The sequence below is a fragment of the Artemia franciscana genome, chromosome 3 (assembly GCF_032884065.1).
Source record: "Artemia franciscana chromosome 3, ASM3288406v1, whole genome shotgun sequence".
Classification (NCBI taxonomy): Eukaryota; Metazoa; Arthropoda; class Branchiopoda; order Anostraca; family Artemiidae; genus Artemia; species Artemia franciscana.
The window spans coordinates 51,196,726-51,208,797 of record NC_088865.1 but is presented as its reverse complement, the minus strand read 5'-3'; the positions used below and the strand labels follow the sequence as shown (position 1 = coordinate 51,208,797).

At 34.6% G+C, this 12,072-nt stretch overlaps 1 protein-coding gene across 3 annotated transcripts in view; it reads left to right on the top strand.

Moving 5' to 3' along the window:
- The window catches only part of LOC136025387 (lysine-specific demethylase 3A-like), a 266,827-nt gene that overhangs the window by 210,838 nt on the left and 43,917 nt on the right, over positions 1–12,072 (top strand). For all 3 annotated transcript variants that reach the window (XM_065701374.1, XM_065701372.1, XM_065701375.1), the window contains 2 exons: positions 4,124–4,409; positions 11,390–11,488. In XM_065701374.1, coding sequence (XP_065557446.1) covers positions 4,124–4,409; positions 11,390–11,488 — 385 coding nt within the window. The remainder of the gene's footprint in view (positions 1–4,123; positions 4,410–11,389; positions 11,489–12,072) is intronic.

Sequence of the window (12,072 nt, the reverse complement as noted above, 5' to 3'; positions counted from 1 at the left end):
TGAGGTATAGATCTGAATACGGATTGTTTTCCCATGGACCATTATATGTTGCATGTTCAAGAGTCGGTAAACCTGACAATCTATTTATATGCACAGACAATGGGACTGCAAAGAATGTTGTATATTCGCAAGTTTTACGTAGCATATATTATATATTATATATATATATATATATATATATATATATCTATATTCACAGGTGGGACATAGGGACACAACTACAATGGCGCGTAACTAATATGGCGCGTAACGACTTACGCGCGCGGGGGGGCTTGGGGGGGGGCGCGAAGCGCCCCCACCAACTAGGTGTTGGGGTGGCGCGAAGCGCCACCCCAACAGCTAGTAATATATAAGTACAAAGACTTTTTGAAACCAACAATCAAGCTAGTGGGGGCGCTCCTAATCCCAGGATTAAGCTTGACTATAAAGTATAGACTATAAAGTAAAGTGTAGGGCGCTCCTAAGCTCCAGCTTGACTATCACTGCTTTTTCTCTGTCGGTAAAATGTACGATTATGGTGAATAATCTATTTTGGGTAAAATCTTTATTTGTTGAGTAGAAATTCAAGTTACAGAAAGATTCACTAAATGAATAAAGAATTTGGTGGGCGATGGTGTCTTTTCTTTTAGTTAATCAGTATTTTCAAGGTTATTTGTATTATACATATAAACAGCCATTATCTGTTGAATTGAACAGATCCAGTTTAACAAATGAATTTAGTTTAGAAGTAAAGGGGAATACGATAAGATGGATTGTACCTACACATGACGCAGTTTAAAACAAAGCTGTGTTTAATCGGTACATTTTGGTATTTGTAATTTGTTTAGATTCTGACTATATAGGTTATAGAGCACTGCATGAGCAAGTATAGAGTGGCGAGCAAAACGGTGTAAACCTTTTTGGTGAGCTAAAAACTAACTGTTCTTTAGTAAACTCTCTGAAAACACTAAGTAATTTACAAACCATCGTTGGCAATAGTAAAGGTGCATGTCTATAAACAGAAAGGGGATAAGAAGTATTGATTTGTCAATTCGAACACTTTTGCCCAAAAACTCACTGTTGAGGGTCAGACCCCCCCCCTGAAGCAATAGCAAACTAGGTACTGTATGACATAGTGCCGACCTAATATTCTTCATCTAAGTAGAACCTATTTATCTGACGCTCAATCTTAATGAAATTTACCCAAGTATGATGAAAATATAATACTTTAGAAACCAATTTGGGCTATATATTTGAACATTAAGGGGTTTGTATGCCTAATGTGTTAGGTATAAATATTCTGTATATTGTGAAGTCTCTTTACTTTGGCTTGAAGTAAAATTTGTTGTTTTAGCTTAATTTATCTTAAGTTTTGGCCTTTTTTCATCAAACTGCAATCTCTAGACCATAAAACATTGTCATCCCTTTCGCTTGTGTTGCATATTCCTTATCTTTAGAATTGTATCGTCGCTGTAACGCCTAAATGTCGCATTTGACATTTTTATATGTCTGATATAACGGCAAAAACCGTATATATATATATATATATATATATATATATATATATATATATATATATATATATATATATATATATGTATATATATATATATATATATATATATATATATATATATGTATATATGTATATATATATATATATATATATATATATATATATATATATATATATATATATATATATATATATATATATATATATATATATATATATATATATATATATATATATATATATATATATATATATATATATATATATATATATATATATATATATATATATATATATATATATATATATATATATATATATATATATATATATATATATATATATATATATATATATATATATATATATATATATATACTAAACAATTTATTCGCACAGTAGTTGATTACTCCCAGGGCATCGACTCAACGCCCTATGTGCCGCCAATGGCTCTGAAGGATCTTTACCCTTTATCTTTTTTTCTTTTAAATAATTTATCTTTTCTGCTTGTAATTTTTTATCAGTTTTTCTTTCAGTTTTCTATCTTTTTCGCTTTCAATTTTGTTCTTTTTATCTTTTTTTCTTTTCTTATCTTTTTTTTGCAGCAACTGTTTTAGGGTTCGAAGTTCTTTTTCAGAGGCTTAAGAATTACTCTAACTAATTAATGAATTGAATATTTTGACTGTATATCCAATAGCCATACTCAGCAAAACAAGAAACTGGCATAAAGATAAATCAACTTATGGTAAGATAAACGAGGAAACTAAATATAAATCAACAATAAAATAGTTCTTTTGCCATTACTTTATGCAAGTTCCAGAGGCGCCATTTGGGGGGGGGGGGGGGGGGGGGGTCAGGGGTGGGCAAATGCCCACCCCAGATTTTCCAGGGGGGCCAAGCTTCCACCACAAAGGGCCCTTTGCCGGCCATAATAATCCATTATGTCCAACATAATCCATTCTGTCCAATTGATTTGAAATTACTGCACGCCTATTAACCAAAGAGCGTAATTACTTGACGACCCTTGGGGTAATTACGCTATTTGCTATTAATTATTGTAAACTTTGAAAGTAGGTAAGATACATAATAAAATTCTTGATTTCTGTTAAATGCCCATTTCCTAGATGATTACACGACACGAAGTGAGTCGGGGGGGGGGGGCAAGATGGAGTTTATGCCCACCCCAAGATTTGGTCCAAATGGCGCCTCTGGCAAGTTCAGTAGTAGTAGTAGTATACGATTTAATTTTACACCTTGCACGGGGGTCGTAAAATATCTCCATTTATGTTTAATTCCTATCCCTTTCAGTGTTTCTGGGTTTCATCGACGTTTATTACTACGTTTATTACTACGTTTAATTTATAGACCTTAAGATAACACTATATATAAAATCACAGATTTTAAAATTGAGCATCTTTGGTCATGCTTGAAAAAGGATAATTCATCACACTATAATTTAGCAAAATTTATGTGATACTCCCCCCCCCTCTACGTAAATTACCCTTTCATTTAGAAGTTTTTGTTTCCCAAATTTGAAAGATGCCCACGTTCTTCCAAGTATCCCTATTGTCTGGAGCGAAGGGTACCCCATATTCTGCCACCGGGCGTACATCCTCGAGTGGTTTGTGTACCGCACAGCTCTTCCACTCTTGGCAAAGTTCCCAAAACGGTCGGGACAGTTGTGTCACGCTTGGCTTACTTTCGCCGTGGTTGACATTTATCACCTCCCTGTGTTTGGAGATATTTTCTTTATTGTGTATTCATCAAAATAAATATATATAATACTTTTGTTATGAATTGATATGACCCCTCGCACAAAGCCCGTATATGTTCAGTCCCATAAGCGAATAATATGACAGTTTTTGTACGCATTATTTATGTATAATTTAATTGGAAGATACTGTCATTTGTTAGCCAAGTGTATGCACTCTAAATTCTTGAATCGGAACCCGTTTTCCTATTTCTTATCTTTTCTTGTCCGTGCGTTTATAATCTAGTGATTAAATAAAGCCTGGCTCTTTTGGCAAAATATCAGTCTTATCTACGTATAAATATTTGCCAAGTTCCCGTTTATCTTGGCAAATGCAGTCGTGTTTAATGGTTTTATAATCGTTTTTTCTTCTTTTTTTTAATTTTATTTATTTTACATATGACAAAGTACTGAGTGAGTCATTTACTTTGTTATTTACCAAGTGAATATCCTATACAGTGACTTTTTGTTTTTATCCACGGAGCGGTGACGTCAATTTAAGAATATTAGAGGGGGGGCAAAAATGTATTTTTCTAGGGGGAACAGTTTTTTTTTTAAATGAAATTGCCATAAAGCCCTTTTTAAATGAAAATACAAAAATGTGTTCTGTTTAAATGTGGGGAGGGGTCGCATGTTTCAAGGTTTTTTTTTTCAGTTTTCCAATGGAAATGCCAAACAAACATTTTAAAATGAAGATATAAAGAGAAGTATTTTTCAAAAGTTGCAGGTGGGAGGCAAATACCTCCCCAATTAAGAGTCACTGCTAAGAAGACAAGATTTAGGGATTAAAAGAAGGTAGCAAAATAGAGTCAAAATGATTGATTAAATTTTTTCATATCTGGTCTTTTGAGATGAATTATGATTGGCGATTATTTCAGGGCCAGATTCTCCGTGCCGGGAAAAGAGAGAGACGCAGAAAGTGAAAACAAAGAAAACGGGAACAAAGAGAAAGAAAGCGGGAAATTAAATGGTCACGATTCAAGAGGCTGGCTGCTATGTTCCAATCGATTTGCTCATCTTTTAGACAGCCTTATGCCGACTCAAATTATCGCTGGCAATGCCTTAGATAGAGTCTCTGAGAACTTGCATCTCACCAGGGCGAAGTTGGGGCTTCCTCAGAACTGTGGCTGCGCAGAAGCAATGAAGTACAAATCCGAAACTGAGGTAAGGTTATACTACTCTCCCCCTCTGTATATAAGAACCTTACTTATGATAATGTTCATGAATGATTTTAAGACAGGCACTATGGGGGAGAGGCTTTATGAACCTCTTGTTTCTTTGTCATTATTAAAAATAATTAATTTATGTTAGAAGAAATTATTAGAATTTTGCGGATATAGAACAAGGCAGGCGGGCACTGATTGAAACTACCTTTCCTCTCCCCTTACCTCTTGTTAACAAGCCGTCTTTCACTGTATTTTAACAGGAGTGCCGTGCTTATTTCTTCAAAACTGAAAGGTCAACTCTTTTGTCCGGATATTTTTCGGTATTTTATTTATTATTTTCTTAGCGAAAAAACTAAGAAAAAAAGATAAGTGAACTGTTAAAAAATAATTGATTGGCTCTAAAATAATTTTATATGTCGCTACCATTTCTGCCAAAAATGGGAAGGAGTTTGGTGTGGGGATTGGGACCTTTTCCCACAAAAACTTGTGTACAATACATAATTTTCATATTTTAGACCCTCCTACCCCAGGAAAAATCTTCCGATCTGTTCTTTGAACACCCAAAAATCTGTAGACCCATGGAATCTGTCAATATTTTGTGTATTGGAAATTTTGTTTCGGCCGACCTTTTGTTGTGGATGTATTAGGAATGTTATCCTCAGGCAGTCCTGTCAGACTGCCTGACCTAGCTGACTTAGCAGCCTGACAGACTGCTTTCGACCTAGTCTTGTCAGGCTCGTCATCGTAAGGCTTATTTAAATTTAGACGTATCTTTCGATAATTTCGAGGGATGTCCACTCTAAGAAATCACGCACAAGGGGCGCGTGGTGAAAGTGAGTCAAGCATGGCAAAAATTGTACCAGGTGTGGTGGAACTGTATGGCAAACGTGTGGCTCTGAGATGCACATTAAGTAATGGAAAATGGGTGGCCCCTCGGATAATTTAAACTCAATCGCTACCTCTATTGAGACCAAATTGCGTTTTATTCATGTTTTATCGAAGAAAGTACAATGAGTGGTGTTTTCATAAACACATCTAGTAAAAGTGTGACAAGTGGGCTATTAATATTAATACTTTTTGCATTTCTTTTTTTAAACCAGGTTTCCATAGTCTATATATTCCTTGAGCCTGCACAGTAAAGATTACGGTGAGTCACCACTGCAAAGGCCTATATATGATCTAAAGCAGGTACAGGGAGTTAGTACTCCCTGCAGCCGGGTTGTTAGTACTTCGACCTCTATCTTTTCCTTTACGTGAGAAACAAGGAAATGGGGGTTCTAGAAGGGAAGTTAATACTAGTGTTATATTTCTTGAGTTTTGGTCTAAGGACGTATGTAACCCCTTTGAAATAAGGCATCTCATGAGGGGCATTGTTCGCAAGCACGCCAATACGGGAAACTGTAGTGGAGACATGGACTTTTTTAGTTGTTTTTTCTTACTTACTTTTTAGGTACTTATTAAAGTTACTTATTTTTCAGTTTTTTTTTGTTTTTAATACCTCCTTTAGGGGTACTAAAAATCCTAGGGTAATATTCCCCACCTCCCCCACTGATTTGTCTGTCCCTGTGTTATGGTTTACATTCATCATGGTTGATCCTTTTAGATACGATTTGTGGGCAACAGGTTGACATTACCAATAAAGACACCAGTTATTTACTTTAGTCTAGTTTATAGAATAAAAAGAACAGACTGGCGTAGTTCTGTAACCAATTTAGTTATGACCAATGTAGTTATGTGCGTGTTTATTTGTTTTTTTTTTTGTTTTTTTTCCCAGGGGTAATCGTATCGACCAAGTGGTCCTAAAGTGTCACAAGAGGGCTCATTCTTACGGAAATGAAAAGTTCTAGTGCCCTTTTTAAGTGATCAAAAAATTGGAGGGCACCTAGGCCCCCTCCCACGCTCATTTTTTTCCAAAAGTCAACGGATTAAAATTTTGAGATAGCCATTTTGTTCCGCATAGTCGAAAACCATAATAACTATGTCTTTGGGAATGACTTACTCCCCCACAATCCCTGGGGGGAGGGGCTGCTAGTTACAAACTTTAACCAGTGTTTACATATAGTAATGGTTATTGGGAAGTGTACAGACGTTTTCAGGGGGATTTTTTTTGTTTGGGGTGGAGTTGATGGGAGGGGGCTATGTGAGAGGATCTTTCCTTGGAGGAATGGGGGAGAAAAATTCAATGAAAAGGGCGCAGGATTTTCTAGCATTACTATAAAAAAACAATGAAAAAATAAACATAAAAACATTTTTTCAATTGAAAGTAAGGAATAGCATTGAATTTTAACACGAACAGAGATTATTACGCATATGAGGGGTTCTAAAAATACTTTAGCATAAAAAGCGACGTATTTAGGAGGAAATAAATACCTCGCTCTTTATGCTAAAGTATTTTTAGTAATTTCAACTATTTATTCTAGGGCCTTTTTGATTCAGGGGTCATTCTTAAAGACTTGGGACAAAACTTACGATTTAGTGTAAAGAGCGAGGTATTAACGAGGGTACAAACCCCCTCGTACACATAATAAAAATATAAGAATATAAAAGTTTGTTACGTAAGTTAATTCTTAAGTTACGCATATTTTTCACTAATAAAAGCATTCGTTAAAAATTAAAAGTTCTAGTAGCCTCTTTAAGTGACCGTAAAATTGGATGGCAGCTAGGCCTCCTTACCCACCCCTTGTTTCTCAAAATCGTCCGATCAAAACTAAGAGAAAGTCATTTAGCAAAAAAAAAAAATTAATATACAAATTTCATTTCAATAATTTATGTGCGGAGAGCCAAAATGAAACATGCATTAATTCAAAAACGTTCAGAAATTAAATATAAAAAAACAAGTTTTTTGAACTGAAAGTAAGGAACGACATTAAAACTTAAAACGAACAGAAATTACTCCGTATATGAAATGGGTTGTCCCCTCGTGATCCCTCGCTCTTTACGCTAAAGTTTGACTCTTTGCCACAATTCTACTTTTTAAAACAATTAAAAGCTTTAGCGTAAAGAGCGAGGGATTGTAGAGGGGACAACCCATTTCATATACGGAGTAATTTCTGTTCGTTTTATTTTTTTAATGTCGCTCCTTACTTTCAGTTAAAAAAAACTAATTTTTTTATTTAATTTTATAAAAGCTCCGATTGGGGAAGTAGTTATAAGTAAAGACATTTGAGTTTATAAGGACGTTGGCCAAGCACGTGATACTCCATCAGCCTCTGTAAAAAAAAGAAGTTCGGCGTTATGCTTTTCAAACAGTTCGTGGAAACGAACTGTAGTAAGGAGCGACCCGGCTCAATAGTAACCGAAACTCTAAAAAATGGAATTTTGATACCAATAGTTACATCAAAAGTCATAAGTCATACGATCTTAACGAAAAGCACACCATCAGATTCAGCGTATCAGAAACCCCTATTGTAGAAGTTTCAAGCCCCTATCTACAAAAATGTGGAATTTTGCATTTTTTGCCAGAAGATAAATCACGGATGCGTGTTTATTTATTTATTTTTTTCCCATGGGTGATCGTATCGACTGAGTGGTCCTAGAATGTCGCGAAAGGGCTCATTCTAACGGAAATTAAAAGTTATAGTGCCCTTTTTAAGTGACCGAAAAAATTGGAGGGCACGTAGGCCCCCTCCCACGCTCATGTTTTCCCCAAAGTCACCGGATCAAAATTCTGAGATAGCCATTTTATTCACTATAGTCGAAAAACCTAATTACTATGTCTTTTGGGACGACTTACTCCCCCTCAGTTCCCTTGGGAGGGGCTGCAAGTTACAAACTTATGACCTGTGTTTACATATAGTAATGGTTACTGGGAAGTGTAGAGACGTTTTCAGTTTTTTTTTGGTTGGGGGAAGAGAGTTGAGGGGAGGGGTTACGTGGGAGAATCCTTCCATGGAGGAATTTCTCATGGGGGAAGAGACTTTTAATAGAGGGGGCGCAGGATTTTCTAGCATTATTTAAAAAAACAATAAAAAAATAAATATGAAAAGTTTTTTCTACTGAAAGTGACGAGCAGCATTAAAATTGAAAATGAACAGACATTATAACGCATATGAGGGGTTCACCTCCTCGTAATACCTCGCTCTTTACGCTAAAGTATTTTTTAGTAATTACAACTACTTATTCTACGGCCTTTGTGATTCAGGGGCCATTCTTAAGGAATTGGGACATAATTCAAGCTTTAGTGTAAAGAGCGAGGTATCGACGAGGGGCGAGCCCCCTCATATACGCAATACAAACATACGAATACAGAAGTTCGCTACGTAAGTTAATTCGTTACGCATATTTTTTACTTATGAAAACGTTCGTAAAAAATTTAAAGTTAATGCCTTTTTAAGTAATCAAAAAATTGGAGGGTAAATAGGCCTCCTCCCTCGCTCCTTTATTCTCAAATCATTCCAATTAAAACTATGAAAAAGCCATTTAGCAAAAAAAAAATTAATATGCAAATTTCATTTTAATTATTTATGTGCTTAGAGCCAAGATCAAAACATACATTAATTCAAAAATGTCCAGAAATTAAACAAAAAAACAAGTTTTTTTCAAATGAAAGTTTACTCCGTATATAAAAGGGGCTTTTCCCCCTCAATGCCCCGCTCTTTACGCTAAAGTTTTTACTGTTTTAAAAAGTAGAGTTAAGAGTAAGAGTCAAACTTCAGCGTAAAGAGCGGGATATTGAGGAGGAAAAGCCCCTTTCATATAAGGAGTAATTTCTGTTCGTTTTAAATTTTAATGTCGCTCCTTACTTTCATTTCAAAAAACTTGTTTTTTTGTTTAATCATAAAGAGAAGCCAATGCAAAAGTTAAAGGTCCAATAACAAAAAAAAATGTAATTTCATAAAGGCGATAATTCAAATTTTAGGTTATTTAAATTGTTTAAGGTTTTGATTGATGAAAATGAAGCACAGATAAATGTGGTTAGAAAACTAGTGATTGTAAACGAAATGAACAGCGATCTGTGTTTGGAAACTCAAAAATATATATTTGTTATCTATAACGTCTTACGAAATAAAATGAGATGATGTATGAATTTAAACTGCTAAAACAAAAAGCGGTGAAAAATTTTCTAAGGTAAAGATCAACAAAAATGGACAATGAAATCCATGGTTTGAAAATAAGGAACAGCGATGGCTGTTCACAAAAACGATCTAAATTCATATAGATGTCTGCCGCGTGGCTTTTGCCGGGGTACTATATCCTCCCGGTGGTATATATATATATATATATATATATATATATATATATATATATATATATATATATATATATATATATATATATATATATATATATATATATATTAAAAAAGAACGGAAATAACTTTTATAAATGGAGCCTATAAAAAACAATCATCATAGAAATCATGAATTGATACTTGCAGAAGACATCCCATTCCCCACCCTTCCTTATTTATCTAGAAATTCTAAACAGAAGCTCTAAAACGAAGATTTCTAATCTTCGTAATCTTCTAATCTTCGAATTTTTAGAATATTCTAAAAAGAAGATTCTAAACAGTAAACAAACTTTAGCGTAAAGAGCAGGGCGTTAAAGAGGAAAATCCCTTTTCATATACGGAGTAATTTCTGTTCGTTTTAAGTTTTAATGTCACTCCTTACTTTCATATTAAAAAAACTTGTTTTTTTTATTCAATTTCTGGACGTTTTTTAATTCATGTATGTTTTGATCTTGGCTCTCCGCACAGAAATAATTAAAACGAAATTTCCATATTAATTTTCTTTTCGACTAAATGGCTTTCTCATAGTTGTAATCGGAAGATTTTGAGAAAAAAGGAGAGAGGGAGGAAGCCTAGTTGCCCTCCGATTTCTTGATTACTTAAAAAGGCAACTAGAACTTTTAATTGTTTTACGAACATTTTCATTAGTAAAAAATATACGTATTTTACGAATTAACTTACGTAACGAACTTCTATATTCGTATATTTTTATTGCGCATATGAGGGAGTTCACAACTCGTCGATACCTCGCTCTTTACACTAAAGCTAAAATTCTGTTCCAATTCCTTAAGAATGACCCTTGAATCACAAAGGCCGTAGAATAAATAGTTGAAATTACTAAAAATACCTTAGCGTAAAGAGCGAGGTAATACGAAGAGGTAAACCCCTCATATGCGCTATAATTTCTGCTCGTTTTAAGTTTTAGTGCTGCTCCTGACTTTCAGTAGAAAAAAGCTTCTCATATTTATTTTTTCATTGTTTTTTTTAGAATTGTTTTGTTATTTTTTTCAGATAGCAGTGTGTCGTCTCTCGTGTACTAGGTCCACAGAATTTCTTGTACCTTAAGAATGGGACGCAGAATTTAATGACAAAAAAAAGAAAAGAGAAAAAACGCAAAATAATTAGGATTAGGTGCTAGCTTGTGTACTTTGGTGCTTGGGGTCACTGAAATAATAATTAAGTAGAACTTTTGACACTTGAGAAAAAAAGAATTAGAATAATCACGAAAAAAGCTAGACGGCTTTGATAATAAAAGAAAAGTAATTGAACAAACACACAATGGAAGCAAATTTATATGAAAGATCCCCTTCACGATTGTCCAGTATCAAGGAAAAATACCAACATAGGATCGAAGCGATAACTGAGGGCACATTAGGTGAGGATTAATATTTACAGATTTGAACCAAAATAATATAAATAAATAAAGGGGCACTTTTAACTTATACTCTTTGGAAGCGCATTCAGTTAAAATAGATTATCGCATGAATTTCAAATTTATTTGGAACATATTTATCTTGACTTGAATCTAGCCGTCCTAACCGAATGGCTAACATGCTAGACTTGAAATCCTGAGGCATGGCAATTCTACCAACCTCCCTGACTAAATTTCAGCGTCTTCTCGTCATTGAATGTCCTCAAGAAATCTTTTTAGTTGAGAAATAAGATGATTGCAATTGCTCCACTGACTCGGTATCAAGCAAAATGTATTTATTTATTATACTCTGGATTTTTTTTCTCTTGTCTTTTAGAACGTGAAGAATGGTTCTATAAATAAGATTCCTGATTCTAACTCCCTGACGCGGGTTCGAGGTATAAAACCTGGAGGTAGTGGAGAGTTAAAACTTCCGGTAAGTAGACTTTAAATAACGTTGCTATATGGGAATAAAATAGCTTGCTTTTGTAGAAGACCTGAAAGTTTCCTTATCTATTATCCCATTGTAAACGGTATGCCTAAATTCAAAGCCATATCTAGGATTTTACTCGGGGATAATACAAAAAATAAACTTTACAAAACGCATCAAAAATTTGTCTTTTTTGCATTTTTGTGATTCGTTTTTTAGTCTGCAAAATTTCATATAGGGGATCCCCCCTGTTGATACGGCTTTGCCTAAATTATATGAGCTCGGCTCATGTGACGTTCTTATGGAAAAGTCATTTTATTTGTGAAACGTATATCTGACCGTTAAGTCTAATCTATCACATGCAGCATTGAGCCTTATATAATCTTTTATTGCCGCTGCTATAAGACAGGCATAATAGTAAGCCGGCTTGCCACGCTGGGCTAGCTTTCCTTCTTGTATTCGTCACTAATGGAAGCATTCCTGACCGATTTTCGCGGCAAGACAAGAACACGTTAGCCTAAAAACGAATTGGAACCGCTAGTGTAAGGTGTTCCTGGCTAGTAGTCTCAGGGTAAGATTTAAACTATTAC